General features: G+C 24.7%; 1 protein-coding gene across 4 annotated transcripts; it reads right to left on the reverse strand.

The window, feature by feature from the left end:
• Positions 1 to 1883: 1883 nt before the first annotated feature.
• Positions 1884 to 16969, reverse strand: LOC113555930 (transcription factor kayak). Of its 4 annotated transcripts, none has more exons than XM_026960559.1 (6): positions 16365 to 16969; positions 15970 to 16166; positions 3946 to 4390; positions 3498 to 3859; positions 3235 to 3342; positions 1885 to 2747 (listed from the first exon to the last, which is right to left on the reverse strand). In XM_026960559.1, exons 2-6 carry the CDS (start codon positions 16141 to 16143, stop codon positions 2100 to 2102), a joined length of 1737 nt encoding a protein of 578 aa, XP_026816360.1. In that variant the 5' UTR covers positions 16144 to 16166; positions 16365 to 16969; the 3' UTR covers positions 1885 to 2099. The 4 variants fall into 4 exon arrangements, with proteins under 4 accessions (XP_026816356.1, XP_026816360.1, XP_026816358.1 ...); XM_026960557.1 differs by having other exon boundaries at positions 1886 to 2747; positions 16774 to 16969; XM_026960556.1 differs by having other exon boundaries at positions 1886 to 2747; positions 16373 to 16969.
• Positions 16970 to 20058: the final 3089 nt, after the last annotated feature.

The raw sequence follows: 20058 nt of genomic DNA on the forward strand, positions 1-20058 counted from the left end.
TCCAGACGGGAGTTGATAAAATAATTCTTTTTACAGGCCTAAAAGAAGTATTATAGGTATCTAAGGTACCTTATTACTTACCTACTTATATTATTTAATATGAAAATATTTATTAATTTAATGTTTCTTGATATCATATCTTTTAATATTATTCAACATCAAATCAAAAAAATTATGAAATTTTAAATTAATATAATACTTAACAGAATGTAATTCAGAATTTTTTTTATACATGCAAAAGCTGAATCAGAATCCCATTGAGTATTTTTATTGTGTACTTTGATGTATTTCCCCCGTTTTCAATTTATGAATGTTTTATCCTTTATTGTTCATCATTATGAACTCCATTATAAATAAATTTAATAATAACTATACAATATACACATTTAAATTATCACCTAATACATATACAATAACAAAGAAAGTAAACAGTTAAAACATAACTATAGAAATCTATAGCCTATAGAGTATAGGTACAGCCATACAGGTATAAGATTAATAAAAGAAATAACAAATAAACTATAATATTTGGTTAATAATGTACAATTTTACCAGTTTCACCAATAAATAATTGTTTTTTTACCATTTAGCATTACAATTCATACAATCATTCTATTGTTCTAACAAATTCAAATAATTTTGACCCATTTGTTAACTTATAACATATTTAAGTTTTTCATTGTTTTATAATGATAGTGCACTTTTAGAAGACCAGCTGTATATTCTAAATCTTACAGAGTACCTATAAATTAAAATTAAAATCAATTTTGTAAAATTGTTGCTAATATAAAATACATTAAAACACATTAGTGAAAGAAAAAACATTTAATATATCTTTTTTTCTTTATTTTTTCTTCGTTTATTAAATATTGATTACAATAAATGATTAAAAAAAAACAATTAAAATGTACAATTGATTTATGGAATCAATGTTATATTTAAATGTATACAATATTATGCTTAAGTAGGTATTTAAAATCAACTATGACACTTTAAAATAATGAATGTAAAAATATCACTTTGTTTTTTTATGTTAAATATTTTTAAATGTATTATCAATGTTAGATTACTCACATCTTTAAACTAAAATACACTTCAGTATACATAAAGTCTAATAATTAAAAAGAGTAAAATTATTATTAAATAAAAATATATATATAAGTATATGTCTATACAGATATTACAAGTATATCTACATTTAAATTGTATAAAATTGCATTAGAAAGAACATATAATCAAATCATAATAAACAAAATAATTTACAATGATATTATTTAAAAATATAACTAATTTACTTTTGAAGTTTCCCTCTTTGGACATGATTTTAATTAATTTGGAAATATTTAAATATAAAAAGTACATAACATTCAAAATGTAATAAAATTTGATTTACTAAAATAAATAAATGTACCAAATATACTCTATAAAATATTTATAAAATAAAATAAAAATTAGTATTCAGAGTTGGGTAGATATATGCTTATAAAATGTCATCAATATTATTAATAGAATATATTTTACTCAATTAAAATAGATTCAAGAAAATTTTCAAGTTTGATTTACATAAAAAGGAATAACAACTTGTAGGTCAAAAAATCAGGGTTCACATGAACTAGTGTTATATCAGAATGATAATCATGATTTATGTTAACTAAGTTTTAGTAACTATGAAGTTTAAAATGTAATGACAATTAAAATGGATCAAGATTTTAAATTTAATAGAATTTGCACAGCTTAAAATCAAGGCAAAATAAAAATAGATTTTAAGTTAAAAGCTTTCCGTAATGTAGGAAAAATTTAACTCAGGTTTTACATTTTTTGATATTCTTTGGTAGTTTCATAAATACTTACAATTTTATTTTAACAGAAATAATTATAATTTATAAATTATCATGGTTACAATAAATATATTTGACTAGATAAATTATGATTATGATTTTATTTCATTAAAAACTACCCTGTACTTAAAATTTACTAAAAAATTGTATTTTATTTTTTAAATTACTTTAAAATGTATTGCTATGCCCAACTCTGATGATACTTAATTGACTGACTAATTTTAGTTGACTAATTTAATTGACTAATGATGACTTTTGTTTTTATGATAAAACACTGTTATTGTCAGTATTTACACCACCATTCCCTGTGCTACTATGTTGAACTTGTTGATGATGGTTTTGAACACTTCCGCCACTAGATGCAACAGGTGTTAATCCCGTGCCACCATCCATGAGTGAATCAAAATTCAATACTACTACACCAGTAGAGCCATTTTCAGATATTTTTTTATTATTACCAAAATTACCATTGTTAAGTTGCAATAAAGTAGTGGGCCGTCTTCTATGAGGCTGTTGCATTACAGAAGTAGGAATAATATTTATGGAATCCTTTGAATCAATTTCAGTTTGTATAATAGAATTATCTTCATGCTTTATTATAATATCATCAACATTATTGCTATCATTATCACTGATCACTATGTTTGTACTAATATTTTGTTGTAATGGAATTCCCTTAATTGATGATAAATGATTACTTAATACAATGGGTTTTGTTTCAGAAATTTCATTTGAATCTAATATTGTAGCTTGATTTACAGATGTAATGGAATTTGACAACTGTACATTGTTCATATTTACAGCACATTTGTGCTGTGCTAACATCTGTTGTAAATCTGTTTTTTGTTGACGAAGGCCTTCAATTTCAACTTGCAATCTCATCCTTTTATCTTCTAATTGTCCAGTTTCCTAAACAAACATATAATATGAAAAAGTTAATAAAGGGTATACAATACAATACCATTATAAATTTATAGAAAAAGTTATTTTTAAGCCAAAAATAGTTTATTATGGAAAATATACCTATCATAAAACTATAAATATTTTAGGAATCTGAAAATTAACATAATCACTATTAAAAATGTTCTTATAAATAACAGGGATATCACACATACTCGTATATTACTTATTGATGTTTCTAGTTTGTTAATATGAAAACGAATAAACTCAAACAATTAAAAATTTTGGATGAAACTATGGTTGTATTTCCACTTTATTACTTTCAAATATTGAAAAAATGTTGAATATTAAATTATATTTTTATAATATTTTAAACATAAATTAAGTTTCAATATTAACTTAAGTTGGTTTTAAAACCAAACTGTTGCCATTTTAACTTTACATAAAAAATAAACAAGATTTTGTCATATTTAAAACATAATATTTTTAAGTATACCTCTAAAAGTTCATTTGTATGATCCATTCTGCGTTTACGACAACGAGCTGCCGCCAGCTTATTACGTTCTCTTCGGACCTGGCGACGTTGTTCTTCTTCAGCAGACATCTATAAAATAAAAAGCAAAAATAAATAATCTAATTGCACAAAATATAAAATTAAGCTATGAAATATTAAAAAAAAAAAATACCTAATATTATATTATAACCAAATAATATAAGCAATATAATTTGAAAAATTAAATAAATAAAATTTTAACTCACCATTTTATTGTCTTTATTATTTGTACGACGGCCACCTCCTGAACTGGTTGTATTCTTGAATTCACTTTTAATACTATTCTTTGAATTTGATTTGTTATTTTTAGTATTTTGTTTGCGTGTCATTTTACCAGAAGTTGTATCACTACTATCTGTTCCATCATCAGCAGCAGAATCATAATCATCATCACCTTCTTCATCATCCGTAAATTGTCGTTTTGTTACACTGCGGGCTCTATTCTGAGGCCTTTGGGTAACTACAACTCCTTGCCAGTGTGAAGATGATGCTGAAGTAGATGAACCTTTTGCACTAAATATAGAGCTTGCACCAGAACTGTTGTTATTGTTTAATAAAATTGTTGAACCTATGTAAAGACAAATGTATTAGTTCACTAATAAATTAAGTAATAATTAACGAATATAAATAAAATATTTTTGTGAGATCACTTACCTGATGATTGTTGAGCACTAGGGTTACTGGAATTGATTTGCAATACTAGTGGTGGCACAAAACCAGCCTGCCTTGATGCAGCCGTTGAAAAAGAATTATTATACTCATTACGCTGTTGTTGGTTTAAACTATTTGGATGGTTTTGTACATTATTTAGACTAATATGTTGATTATTGAGGCTTTGAAGACTAATTGTTTGATTGCTTAAATTCTGTATAGTAACATGTTCTTGTAAATCAGTACGATCTGAAGCTCCTAAAGTTGATGTGTTTATAGTAGAACATGAAGACGACACAAGGTGATGCAGGTCAGATGCTGCTGTAGCAAAATTTTCAGGTGGACCAGGTGACAAACTAGCTATATCAGCAGCTATGGTACGAAGTGTAGTTGGTGTTAAAGTTGGTGTTGTACGTGTAGGTATACCACCACAATTGAGACCATCCAACTAAAAAAAAAAAATTATTTTTATTTAAAAGATTGTATAGCAAAAATAGTATAAATTACACATGTGTTTGTTTATACTAATTACTAATTATTGGTTTAATACAATTTATTTATATTATACACAACTGAATTTAGAAATCAAATTTAAGCCATAATTTTATACTCAAACAAAATCAGGGTAAGCAATGTTTTATTCAAATTTTGTTAAATAATTCTGTATCCAAATCTAATCAAATAAAACTTCTTTATTTCCATTAAAAAAATATAATTTATCATTTAATACAAAAAGATTTCAATTATTATTTACAATTTAAATGTATTGTTATCTTTATTAATATCATTTATTTAAGTAATTATTAAAATATATATAAATAGGTACCTATTCAATAATTTAATATCTCAATTTTGAAATTTAGAAGATTTAAGCCCATAATGTTTATTGTTTGTGCATGGGGATATAAAGACATATATTGTTAAGTCTTTTATTATTATTAGGGTTTTTTTTATTAAGAAATTATTTATCTAACCATTTTAAAAATGTTTAACAATTGAAATTTAAGGTTAATTTTGAATATCTATACTTAAATATTTTTTAAAAGGAGAAAAATAAAAATAAGTATATCCATTAAAAAAAAGATATATATTACTGGTGCTGATAAGATAAAAATTGTGTAGTTAATACTGTGCTGCAATTACAGATATACTATATATAGATAATATATATTTTTCCCTGTTATATAAAACAACCAGTGTAAATAATCCAAATAGGATTAAAAGTTGATAATATTTAGAGTTTTCAGTTATCTATTTGTTTTACAACTATATTATACTAATAAAATGTATAGGTGACATTTTAAAATAAGTATTTAAAAATCATGACATTTTTTAACCATGATTTTTTGATAAAAGGACATTATACTATTTATTAATTTTTTAATTTCCGAAAAATGTATATTTTTCGTATTTAATATTACCGATAAAAAGTAAAATTCCTACTCACCTAAACCACTTTTATAATTTTTGAAAAAATATACTACCCAAACACACTATTATAGTCACAAATCACAATAAACAAAAGTATTATACTTATTGTCTTATTACTCTTATTATATATATATCTTCTAGTTATTAACTATGATAGGTAGCCTATCGATATAATATCATATTTACTATAAATTAATGAAACTTAGAGAGGGTAGGAAAATGTATTTAATGTTTTTATTAAATTATTCTTAGTTATATATACGCATAGGCATAACTAGGGGGGGCTTGGGTGGGCTTCAGCCAGTTTAGCCCCCCAAAATGTTTGAATAAATGTATTTACTTATGAACATATTAGTATTAACTTTATTTTTATCTACAATATAAAAAGAATATGTTTCATATAAACGAATAATCATTGAAGTCAGTTGTAAATACAAATAGAAACAATAAATAATAATCTAATTAAATTAAAATTGTTATAAAACATTTTTAGGAATCTAGTCTAACTTAAAAGATTAGTTACGCCTATGTATATAAGTTATACAGACATATAGTTATACTATATATATGAAATGTCACTATGAATTCAAATTGAATATACTCGATAAATTGTACTTTATTCAACTTAATGCCCCCCCCCCCATTGCGGAACTATTATACTATCATAGTTTTCTGTTCCCGGTCCCGGGTGTTTGTTGGCGAACACGTGAATCGCTTTAACAGTAATACAATAAATAATTTCAGTATTTAAAACTTATTATATCAACCTTTTGCAAGTCGCTAAAGAATGAAGACGTCGTGGAGGGCGGCCGTTTGGTCGTGTCATCGTTTAGCGTAGTATAAATGCTGTAGCTGGCGTCCAACTGCATGATTTGCCAGCTACAAGTGCACAAGCCTACGGGGTCCAGACAATCGCGGCAAACGGACGAGCTCGAATCGTTGTAGATATCGGACGAAGGTACCATTTGCGCGGGTTGAAGCATAATATTGTCAAAAACAGATCGACAGATATCTGTGTCCGTTCTTCGATCGCCAAGTAAACACAGTACGCACACACACACACACACACACGTGTCGCAGGGTAAATTATTATCAGCAAACGCAGTCAAAGTCTCGCGGAATCTGACGGACGGAGAAACCGCGTTACGATCGCGCACACCAGAGGAGATGCGGGAGACGATAAAGCTACGACGGACGACTGTCGAGATCAGAGTACACTGAATGACTAAAAATTTCGCGCGTAGTATAAGTGTAGTGTTGTCGTAGCGACGCGACGGGTGGAGAAGACGGGTGCAGGCAAAACGATATACTTCGGACGGAGTGGGAAAACCGTAAAGTGGGCTTGTGCGACGGCGACATTTCACAAACGGTTGAGGGGGCACAGGCACACAGTATATAAGTGGTGGCGGTATACTGATTACTGGTGAATGGAACTTTGCGTACACACTACCACCTCTATAACACCGATGTATATTCAACGGTACCGCCGCCGATGACGCGCCCAGTAAATCGGGACAACCGCAACTGCATGACTCACCGGCAAACGGATTTACGTCACGACGACACGATCCACGATCGCTCGTCATCTTATTCTGCAGATACGCGCATTAGCATATATTATATTATATATATAAATATATATTATTATTATTTTAAAATACGGGTAATCGAAGCCACGAACTCACGCATAGTCGGCAACAATGTTTTTTTCCCCAATATCCTCGGAATCGTGTATGAGTCAGTACTCAGTGTCTCAGTGGTAGATAATTATTAGTACTATATGAGTATACATAATAGTAACGCGTATGCAATACCACCGCGAGTAGCGTATACGATAAACCGGTAGTAAGAATAATGATAATAACACGATCAACAATAAATTTAATAGTTTAAAATTTAAGTACATAATATAATATTATATACATACATTTTTTTTTAAAATGATTACACAACACTATTAATTTTATACTTGCATAACAATATGTAACTTTATTTTTGATAAGTTTTTTTTAAATCACGTACGCGAAATACGTATAGGTACTCGTATGTACGTACCTATAGAATTTATAACATGGTTCGTTTTATAATATCGTTAGGACTGATCGAATGTTAACGGACAATACACTATTTTGATAAGTCTTTTAATAATATATATATTTACAAAGTTTAACATTACTGCAATAGTGTAATAGTTTAAGACTTTTTTATTCGTGTTCATACATAGACTTTCGATCTATTTAAATGTACCTAGTTAAATATAACTAAATTTCAATTTCAATTATTATACTCAAAATGTTGAGCCTGTAATTTCGAATACAATTTAAGGATTTAGGATTATATGACAATAAGTATAAGTCAGTCATTAAAAATATTTTGATATTCATTTGTTAGTATTTTGTTTTAAATATACGAACAAAAAAAATACCGGAGGAAACATTCAAACATGATGTGATTAACCTTATTAACTTAGTGATTATCTATAGAATATTGGACGTGACTCAAGAGTCATGAGTGGAAGTTAATAAACTTAATTAGAGAAGTTGATCCAGTAGCTTTATTATTTATATGAATTAAGTATATTTAGGTATATATTATACTTTTACTAAAAATTATAATTAAATATATGGAGGATTAATTTCATATTTGGGATTTTGGGAGGACTTACTCTCAGAATCTCGGAAACATGTCCTACAGATAAGGTATTTGAAAAATTAAACGTCTTGTAACTTTGTAAGTATTAGTATACAAATTATGACATAAATGTAAAAGGTAATAAAACATTGAGAGTAGGTACTCTATAGGGTGTCTGGAAAAAATAACGAAAATTATTGGGGGTTTCTATCATCAATACAAGTATGGTGGAAACTAAATATTAACTAAACAAAATATAATAAACTTCCATCATTTCAACATCTATAAATAACAAAAAAAAAGGAGCTAAAACATTTTGAAAATTATATTATTCCTAGTAAATGCTTAAACAAAGAAAATTTCAAATCTACATTATACAGTTAATCATTTTTGAATTAAAATAAAAAAAAAAAATCAATTTAGTTTGGACATAATAGGTGTTATGTCTTTTCTCCCAGTTATTTTGAAAAGTAAGAGAGAAGTAGTAAAAAAATTCTACATACGTTAACAACCCTCTCCAACCAAAGTTCCAACTAGAACAAATTTCTATCATAAAAATTACCTCCAAAGTTTAAAATCTAAGTTTTTTTACTGACGTATAAGGTTATAAAAAAATGAAAAAAATATACTTCATTGTAAAATCAATAAATTTATCGCTTCGCTCAAAATCTAAAATATAATCAAGGTAGGATTTTTATCAACATCATGAAATTTTAAAAGTAATAATAATATAATAATTAAAAATGAATAAACGAATATTTAATCATGATTTCATTTAAAACAAAAATTAAGTCAAAAATACTATTTTTAATATGTAAAAACGCCAATTGTATTGTAAATTTGTTTTTTCCTAAATTTGTTCTTATAAACTAAAATAAACTTATTAGTTATAAACAATAATTGATTATTTTCATGTACATTGTATACTTTGGACAATGTTATCGAATAATTTCTAGTATAAATATATAATAATAATACAATAAATCGTGGGTACCTACTTGATATATAACAGTATCGGCTCAACATGGTTAAAAATACATTTAAATATTATCAAAATATATGTAATTAATTAGCTATGGATTGGTAAATCCATAGCTTTTTTGTATTAAGTTAATTATTTAATGTGAGACATTATCGTAATTTTGTTAAATAGTTTATCATAATTTATAACCAATGATAAAGTTATCTCTTCGCAGTGAAAATATCAATTTACTGAATATATATATACTTTTATATTAAAACAATATCATGAACTCGTGACTTAATTGTTAAAAATAGTAATAAAATGTAATATACATGAACACACAAAATTAATTTGTTAAAAAAATATTCAAACATTTTCAAACAATGAACAAATAAATAAATATAGTGGCCATTATAGTTAAACATATAACTATAATCTATAAATATAATTTTCCTAGGTTCAACAAATAGGTAGGCGGTAAAAATTAAATACTAATCATTTTTATATACTGCCCAAAAATAATGTTTTATAAACTTTTGCGTATTGATCTACAAACAAATATGAAACAAATTAAAACTAAATATTATTGTAATAATAAAATGTACGTAGTGAAATATATATATGTATTTTTAATAATTTAGAGCTAATATAATAAATTAAAATTAAAATACATAATATAATAAACAGATAATCGTTAATTTTGCAATTACATATTAATATATTATATTATATTACTAATATTGGGCGTTTTATGTATGCTTGTAAAGCCGGGTACCAAATTATGACGTTTTTAATTAAATTTTATATTTTAGTTAAACGCTTTTTTGTAAATAAATGAAAAACACTAGTAGTGTTATACTACTATATAGAAACTAAAACTAATATAGAACTTAAGACTCTCAGCAAAAAATAACAAAAGACATAAAAATATTTTCTTATAATATAAGAATTATGTTTTTACTTAAAGATTGTACTATTTAATCAACTTGAGTAAATAAAAAAAAATATGGTACATTTTCAAAGTTTTAATTACTGGCATGTGAAGGCATCAAATATTACAAAGCGTTAATCTACCAATCTAAATCATGTTTTATTTAGTATTTATGTCTTCGAAATAAAGCTGTTTACACACTACACGTCTTAGACGTTGCGTCGTATACGTTATAAAAACGATGCGTTTAAACGCCGAAAAATAAAACTATATGATTTGTATACAAGCGTCACATTATTGTGGAACGGTACGCGTTCGGCAGCGGTCGACACTTCTGAACGCGCGTGTTTAATTTTAGGTGGTAAAACGCTCAAGAAAGAAACATTTTAATGCATTTTGTGACGTAAATGTTTTACCCATGGGTAATTAAAAACAAGAAATATGGATGCTTAATAGAACACTGATTTTTTAACTATGTCAACATTGAACATACTGGTAATGAATTAACAAAATTAAGTACCATAATCAATAATATAAGGTATTCGAACAATTCAGGAAATTCATAAATTGGTTGAAATAACTAACAATAAAATTTATATTAACAAAATAAGTAATAAGATTTCCTTAAAATTCCTTTAATGATTTATGACTTGGGAGCAAATTTTAAAGGAATAAAAATAAATATTATGTAACTTAAAAGTTTTTTTAATGTTAGTTTTTAAAATTTTAATTTTATAAATAAACAAAAATAATGAAGAGAAAAATAAACTAATAATAATTATTAGTTACTAGAGTATATTGTGTAACTTATATAGTGATATCAAAAATTGTTACCTATCTTATCTAATTTATTACAGCATTAACTCTAATATAATTAACGACATATTAAACATATTTCTAACAGAATAATGATTAATGATAATTGTCAATATACTAGTGAATAGTTGAATATAAATATAATACAAGACTCATGCATTACAATAATGCAGTCCCTATTTTTTGTAACTTTCGCTATTACACACTATACCATTTATTTTTATTTTTTTAGCACATCTAGACAAACATCTTCTAAGGGTTGTAACTAGTAAACATAAACTTTTTTTCGTCCTTTTGTCATTTGCTACTGTACACAAAAATGAGAACTGCAATAATGTATATTTGTTAATTTCAACTTCAGTATCTTTTTTGATAAGAAAGTGAATCTAGTTGTCCTTTTTTCCCTTTTTTAAATTTTATTTGTATGAGGGGGGGGGGGTATAAAAAAAATTAGTTAACCATTTTTGATATTTTTCCTAACAATTGATAGAAATAATAGAATAATTAAATTAAATTTTAAATTTAAAATTTTTTTTTCAAGTTTTGACAAAATCGATTTTCTTATTTATTGCATTGATTTAAACACGAATACATATTAGACATTTCTCCAACATTTAATTATATGTTATCATTTTCTAGATACAAGGTACAATTTACAAAATATTTTGACTCTGAGATATTTATAATTATCTGAATTTTCGTCTATTTTTAAGTGCTGATAAAAATACTTATGTATGGTCAAAAAGCTAGAAAAATGAAAACAAAATTCTACACAAGTCGTTCTTTAGAAACCTAAAAATATTAAAAAATATAGGCACAATGTGATTTTTTATAAGCATTTGAAATTAAACTTATGATAAAATCCAACAATTTATAAAATGTTCAATTTTTATAGTTAAAGCTTGAAAATGTAATTCAAAGATCCTCATAAACAGTTCTTACTGATACCCAAAAATATTTTTCTTTTGACGAATTTGAATAATTAAACAAAAAATAACTTATGATTCAAAAATATTATTTGTGGGGACGGGAGACTTGAGAATTTAAAACGTATACACATAATTTATATCAGTATTAAATATATATACTATTAAAATAAATAATAATTTAATAAATGTGATATTTTTGGCAATAATTAATTCAACCTACTGAATTAATAAGTATTAAAACTTTGATTGTAAGGATATGAATTACTATAGTAATTAGTAGCGATATAAATGTAAAATATATACCATAGTAGTATGTAATAATTCTGACAAATTGTCTCTGCTCAGAGTCGATTTTCGTACGCAACGATATATTATCGAATTTAAAATTTAAATTTAACATATCCATTATTACAATGACCAATTTAATGTTGAGACGCACTCAATACTAATTGTTTAACAGAGCAGTTAACTACTTGTTCAATTTTTTAATAGTAATTTTATAATGAAAAAATGAAAATATTTGTTAATTAAAAAGACGTTCTTTTTATTTATTTTAAATCCATATTAAGATTAAAACAATAAAATGTAACACATATATTATAATAAGCAATAAAAAATTAACTCAATTTAAGTCTAAGATATCAAGTTAGTTTCGGAAGAAATTTTTGAAAAAATAAATTACATTTTTTATTTAAAAATACTACAAGCAGTCTTTCTGCAATAACAATAAAACAATAAATCAAAATAAGATATAATGTATAATTAATTTGTAAAGTTTTACATAAAATCTACTAAATAAATTTGGTAGAAACAGTTATGTCAGAGTAGAGTGGTCAGTTAAATTCATAGAGAAAGTTTTTGTGATACCCATTAGCCAGTGGCATTGGTGACGGGAAATACCATTATGACGAATTCATTATTGACGTCATGGGACTTCTCTCCCACCAATATCAGTGTTTCGTAAATTTAAATAATATAACTACTTATATTAACATTACAGGGTCAACTTTGTATTATGTTTTTTAAAAGAATATTTAAATTTTAAATTAATAAACAAAAAAATAGTTAACCAAATATTTTTGAAATTAAATTCTACTATTTAATATTTAAAAATGACTTAAAATATTACGGATATTATTATAGTATTTATTTTTAAGAGGATATCAGCACACTATTTGTTTTTTCTCTCTGACCCAAACACAATAGCATAGAAAAAACTTTTATAAGTTTTGAATAAGCTTAGAGCAAAATCACCTTAAACACAAAATGTCTAGAAAATAATATTTTTTATGAAATGACACATTATCATTTTATCTAAACATGATTTTTAAAAAAATGAATAGGTAATAGGTATTAATTAAAATGTACTAATTACTTTTGTTTTTTAATTTATATTTAAAATAAAATCCCCCCCATTGGCCGTATTTTTTATGAAGTTTTGAAATATTTAAATTTAAATATAGAAATTGTCTTACAAATTTTAATTATTTAAAATAATAAAAACGTTAACGGCAAATCAACATTAATATGTTATCAGTATTTTTGCTTTTTTATAGTTTTTGATTTTCAATAACTCAAGTATTTAGCCCTCACCCCCATAAAAAATCCTGGCTATGCCTCTGCCCAGAACTAACCTTAGGTAGAGGACAGCAAAACTCCTGCCCTGGACCTTGCATTAATAAAATGAAACTCTGAGGTCTTGCCTGAAAAAAATTTACCCGGGCCTCCACCTTAATGCCCACTTTGAGTAAACCACAAAGTTTATTTAAAACAATAGCAAAATAGGTAATACAACTAAGAAATTATTATTAATAAAATATTTTTTTAAAACTCAATTTGTTTTCTAACGTATACAATATTGTAAATAAATATTTAAAATTATTATTTATTTTTAAAATTTTTAAGCATGTTATAAATTATTTTAAAACTCCTATTTCAAATATTGTGTTAAATAAATACATGTTAACCCAACCAGTGGTGGTTTATATCGATAAGATATTTAGACCAGTGGACTATAGCTGCTGGTGGGCAATGAGATGTTCATATAAATGATAACTGTTGTATAATTCTGCATATGGCCGTAGAGAAAAATATATTAAATAATATTGATGTTAAACACATTATTAATAATATTAAAAATAAAAGTAAATTTTTAGATATTTATATTATTAGATAAACTCCTGTATTAATACATTATTTATAGTATACATAGTTATAAATATACATATTTTTTTTATTTAATATTATATTCTGTTTTTATTTAGTTCAAAATATAACAAGGAAAAATACATTTTTAAGGCTGATCAAATAATTTTCACTTTGACATTTTTTAGTAATAGTCCCCCAATTTCAATAGATACATTTAAAAAATAATATATTAACACTAAGTTGACTTGTTAATTAAAAAAATTTTCATTATGTTTTAAATATATTGTAAATGATACAATAAATAGCTATTAATTAAATTAAATATTTAAAAGAATATTAAATAATTAACCAAGAGTAAATTAGTAAGATTTCAGATATTTAATTAGCAATAAGGTTAGGATAATATAAATTAACACGTTTGATACCACTCTATAGAGAATAATAATAGTAAACTAATTATTCTAGGATAATATATTCACTCAATATAAATTAATTTGTACCTACGTTTTTTTTTTTTTTTTTTTTTTTTTTATTAATATTGATAAAAATAATATATTTACTGTTAACACTAAACATATTTGATTAAAACAATGAATATTTGTAAGCTTTTCAACAGTTTTATTTATTCATGATCAATTGATAACAACTACAATTTAATTCTAAGCACAAATAAAAACCCTAGAAATTAAAAGAAATAAAAAAATAGAGATTAATTTCATTTTCCAAATATATTTATTTAGACTTAATTTTCTGGTTATGAATAAAAGATGAATATGTGACCAATAAAATAAATTATGCTTACTGAATTAATAAAATGTAATATTTTAAAACATAATTAAATAGAAGTTAAGAAAATTAAAATAAAAATGCAATGTATTTAATTTCAAAATTACCTATTAACAATTTATTGAGAATTTGGTTTTTATCAATATTATATAATAATTAATAATAATTTAACATAACTATATATAATTATACTTATATAATTTGAAATATTGTTTTTCTAAACTTGAATTTATATCATACTATTTAGTACTTGATATGAGGCCAGGAAAAAGTCAAAGAAAAAAATCATAAAAATTGTAAATAGAAAAAAGAACACACCAATAAAAAAAAAAATCATCCTTCAAGAAAACCCATAGTTATTTTAATGTTTGATTTAAGTTGACATTTTATTTAAGTAAGACAATTGAATAAGTTAAGATTTGCTCAAACCAGTTTATGTGTCAATATTTTTATCAATAGTTTTAAAATTAAATGCAATTTATTGAAAGGTATATTCACTAAAACAGATACTTTACACCATTTTAAAATTAGTAGACATAAATACACACATGAAGATATAATAAATTACCTAACATTTATTGACTATGACTTACAGCCTAGTCTTACCTACCACATTAAACTATTTTTGATAACTTTTTTAAAAGTATAATAATACAAATAATTCATTAAGCTGTGACAAATATGAACGATAAAGTAGTCTTGTTTAATTTCTAGTTTCATATATTGTTTTCAGCCATCATATAATAGTATATTAATTAAATATAATAATCAGTTTATTTTAATATAAGTTAAATAATCTATACCACTATAAATATCTTGTTAAATTTTAAAATAATTTTGTGTTCTCCATTTAATATTAATCAATCACTGATATATTGTATCAAAACTAAAAAATGGTCATATATAACATCATTGATTTTTTTTTTAAATCAGTTAGGCTTACCAATTTTTAGGATATTTAATAATTGATTACAGCTACAGCTACTGTACAGTTTATTAATATGATTAAATTACATGTTCTACTAATATTAATTTATCATTATTATATAAAAAAAAATATTAACCAAACACTCACACCAGCCCATAATTTGAGTAACCTATCAAGTTTTACTCGGTAACTCGCCAGTCCAATCTGGTGCTGTTTTAAATAAATAGTATTAAGTATATTTCCATTCCTTAAGTTTAATTTTTGGAATATGACTATAAGAACTTATTTTCTTAATTTAACTGATAATAGGAATAATAATAAAAATACCTAACAAATTTTATATTTATTAAATTAAAATAAACTAAAACTTATTGTATTATAAACATAATAGGTTATTAGCATTACAATTATTTTTTTTAATACAATAATATATTTATAAGTAATATTTTAGGATATTACTTACGGCTAAGATGGTGGTAGCCACTGATGTAACAGCTAAATTATTATTACTGTTTAACGTAATTGAAGAAAGAGGAATTGCAGGTGGCGGAGGAGGTAGAACAATTGAACCAGATGATGATGAAATTGTTTGATGTAACAAATTTGAAGAATTTTGTAGTTGTCGATTTGAAAACATTGTTGATGGCCTTGTATGTTTAACTAAAATAAAAAAAAATGTGAAAGATAAGTACTTATAAAATTATTTTATGGAACTCAAAGTATGCTTAATTAATTTTATAGAACACAGAGTATGGTTAATTAATTTTAATATATCAACTTCGAATAATATTTTTTTCAATAGAAAAATATTAAAAAATGAAAATATAATGATAGTGGATACTATACACTGTCATTTACCTTCTTACCTAATAATTGAACTATTGGAGTTATTTCTCAATTGATAACGAACGATGATCGTGTTATCACGATAACATTTTAATGCTTATTTAATTATTATACTTGTACTGTATTTATATGTATTATCAATTTAAAAAAATATATAACAGAGTTAAGGTTTGCAAATTACATTACTCTACTATAATAACATTATAATATCATGTATATCATGTACCGTGTGGCAAGTACCTATGTATTTAAAACAAATAAACTCCGATACAAAATACAGACTCAAATATTTAATTAGAAATTAAGTTCAAACACTTGTGAATGCACGGATAAGACAAATGAGTCATTTGTCAAAATAATAAGATAAATGTATACTAAACGTAAGTACGACTTTTTTCAAAAAATTGCAGTGTTGACTTACGGGCGTACTCAGGTGCCCAGCGATTTGATACCGCGTTTTGAGTCGCCGACAAAATCAAACGAGTCAGAAGTCAAAAAAATTTGACGTTCACAAAAAAATTATGAAAAACAAAAAATCAGAACCAAACAGAAAACGCGATAATAGTATTGCGCGTACGAGATGTTTTCCCGATGACTCATTGCCCGGCACTACGTAGTGGGGCAACGATTTTTTGGGTGGCAGCTGTTGAGAACGGTGTTAGGTAAAGTGGGGTGAAAGCGATGTGTTGGAGTGGTACGGGCAACGAGTATTGTTGTAGTAGTAGTAGTAGTAGTAGTAGTAGTAGTAGTAGTAGTAGTAGTAGTAGTAGTTGTAGTATTGATGGCTATATGCGTCATGGCCCGCGCAATAATATGTCGTAGAGGAATGACGATAAAATGACGACCAGAGGGGGACGCGCGAATCTAAAAAGTAGAGTCAATATATTGTACAGTCGCTTTTGTTAGCTTGTTAGCTGTATAAGAAAAATAAAATAGGTAGGCGACTACTTAACTAGTCTGAGTCGAGTGGTCGACAATCAAAATATCGTAAAATTAAAACGTATATAATATCTAACCTAACCTACACGTGATATGTCAATAATATAATATCTATTATTTTAATTTTTAATACAGTTTATTTAGTAGGTACTTTAAAGTATAACATTCAATAACCTGTGGGTATACATCATTATACTTACCCATCTAAATTCTACATACTTGATGTAAACATATGCTCATCATAGGTGTATATTATGAATAATATAGTAGGAACCTATTGTATATTTGTATGTATATTCGTCTCACAACTGCAATATAAAATTTTACAATAATCCGTTATTATAAATTGTAATTGTTGTATAATAAAGATTATACGACTTATCTTGTGTTTTTGATACATTCATGATACATCTATAATAACTACCTAATAAGTAATAACCAACTTAGACACTTGGTACTTATCATACCCAAATACTCAATATTTTATTTAACCTAACTAAACTTTTAACATTTAAGTTAGTAAAGCTCATTATTCATTAGTTTTACTTGTTGAAGTTCTTGGTATCCGGACTCATTATTTTACCATCGGACAAAAAGTCTAAGTATAAATATACTTAATTACGAATCATTGTAAATATTTTAAATTTTTACCAAATGTTTATAATAGCGTTATTTATTTACGATTAAATTTTCAAAATATTTTGACCTTTTTTAAGCAATTTATAGAAAAAATTGAAATTTTCGGTTTTTCTAAGTTTTTTTTTTTGAAACGCCTATAAAAAAAAATTAAACTTATCGTAGTAAAAAAAAATCAAAAATCGTTAGTTACAATTTTTGTTTATAAGCATTTAAAGATCAAATGTTTACGAAATATATTAAAAAGTTGAAAATTTATAAATTTTTTGTGATTGATATCTACCTAAGGTTAAAAAACCCAATACAAGGTAACCCATAAGTTTTCCTTCAAGTAATTGTAAAAAAAAATTTATGAACGTATAAAATTTAATTTTTAAAGAATTTGTGTAAAACAACGATATATTACAATTTAAATATAGGTAATAATTTAATATATCTTACTAATTATCTTAGACTGACAAATTAACTCCGTTCAGAATCGTTTTTCGTTTACAATGATACCCGTCATTGCATTCAAATTTAACACATCCATAATAGTGACCAGTGACCTACTCTTCATCTCTACTATACAGCAGAGCGATACCCATACCCACTTGCCAACTTTTTTGTATGTAGTATTGGTTACTACAACAATTTAAACCTTTTCTTTATTTTATGATTTAAGTATGAATTACTTATGAGGATTCTTGTAATAAATTTTTTTGAAATATAAATCAAATATCAAAAATTGTTTAATGATAAATAAATGTTTGATGTCGTCAAAACTTCAAATTCCCCCAAAAAATTAATTTAGCTTTTCAGTAAAATTTTTTTTTCATTTATAGGTTACTATATGTATACTAAAAAAGAATATCTTGTTAAATTTTAATTTGTTAAGTATAAAAATAAAAAATTTCATGAATTTTTAACTACTAAATAATTTGTACATTTATTAGATGTTAACGAATTTTGTTAAATTTTTAATTTTAACGCTTACATATTAATATTGTGACTACAGATTTTTGATAATTTTTAGTTGAGAAATCAAAATAATACTTTGTTTTAAATTTTCAAAATATTCTGTTTTATTTATTTTTTGATTGGAATTTACATTCTAAAATATATCTATTAGTTAATGCAGGAAGTCAGAACTCAGAAAATAACAGATCATAGTTATAAATTAAAATTTATTATTTATCTTTATTTGAGTATATAATATAGAGTAAAATATAAAAGACACTGTTATGAACATTGGTACCAATATAATAAAAAAACAATTTTATTCTTATAAAAGTTTTCATAGTAATAAAATTCATGAGTTACATTGTTGTGTAATGTATAGATATAACCCATATTATAGTACTACAAGCAATCTCTTGTTGAAATTATACTTTTGATTTAGTGTAGTATTGGTCTTAGGTTTATGTATAATATATGTAGAATTCAATAAAGTTCTTGATTCAGTAAATCATATCATAAAGCTCTTATTCAAATTCTTAAAAAATCTGCGTTTGGAGAATCATGTCTTGTTTTAAGACTTATTTTAATGAAAGCCAATGGGACGTATGTTAATACTTTTGAATTTTTAAACATTATTATTTAATTAAAAACATATACATAAATAAGATCAATTTTAATAAGGAATTAATAAAATCACATATTTATTTCAATAATAATAGCAAATTACACATTTATATAATCATACTTACATATAATATAATATATAAACAAATATGACTTTAAACAGCTATATAATTTATGACCCAGACGTAATATTACAAAAAAAAAAAAAATAAAATAAAAAGATTAGAAGCGATTATAATAAATACTACAATAAGTCTTTTGAACACCATTAAAATATTTATTTTAAAGAAAGGATTATATACTTATAATATTGTAACACTGTTTTTAAAAGTAATGTTTAAAAAAACCATTAACAATAAATTATTGCCAGTGTAATAAGTGTTTAAATGTCAAATAAATGTACTTATTGAAAAAAAAAATAATCAATTTTTTACTTTCAAATTTACAAATAAAATAAGTATAATATAAAAATAAACTTTTCATTTAAATTTTAGGTTTATGTGAAAAATACTATATTTGATACAATTTGAATGTAATATTTTTATAATTAATAAAATAATTGAGTGAA

Source organism: Rhopalosiphum maidis, chromosome 3 (assembly GCF_003676215.2).
Source record: "Rhopalosiphum maidis isolate BTI-1 chromosome 3, ASM367621v3, whole genome shotgun sequence".
NCBI classification, from domain to species: domain Eukaryota; kingdom Metazoa; phylum Arthropoda; class Insecta; order Hemiptera; family Aphididae; genus Rhopalosiphum; species Rhopalosiphum maidis.

Excerpts from the sequence above, each read along its gene's own strand:
- LOC113555930 (XM_026960555.1), bottom strand. The coding sequence starts at position 6,356 with ATGCTTCAACCCGCGCAAATGGTACCTTCGTCCGATATCTACAACGAT. Across the intron at positions 4,391-6,140 it reads TCTTTAGCGACTTGCAAAAG|TTGGATGGTCTCAATTGTGG; the intron begins GTTGATATAATA and ends TTTTTTTTTTAG. Across the intron at positions 3,343-3,497 it reads ATAATAAAGACAATAAAATG|ATGTCTGCTGAAGAAGAACA; the intron begins GTGAGTTAAAAT and ends TTTATTTTATAG.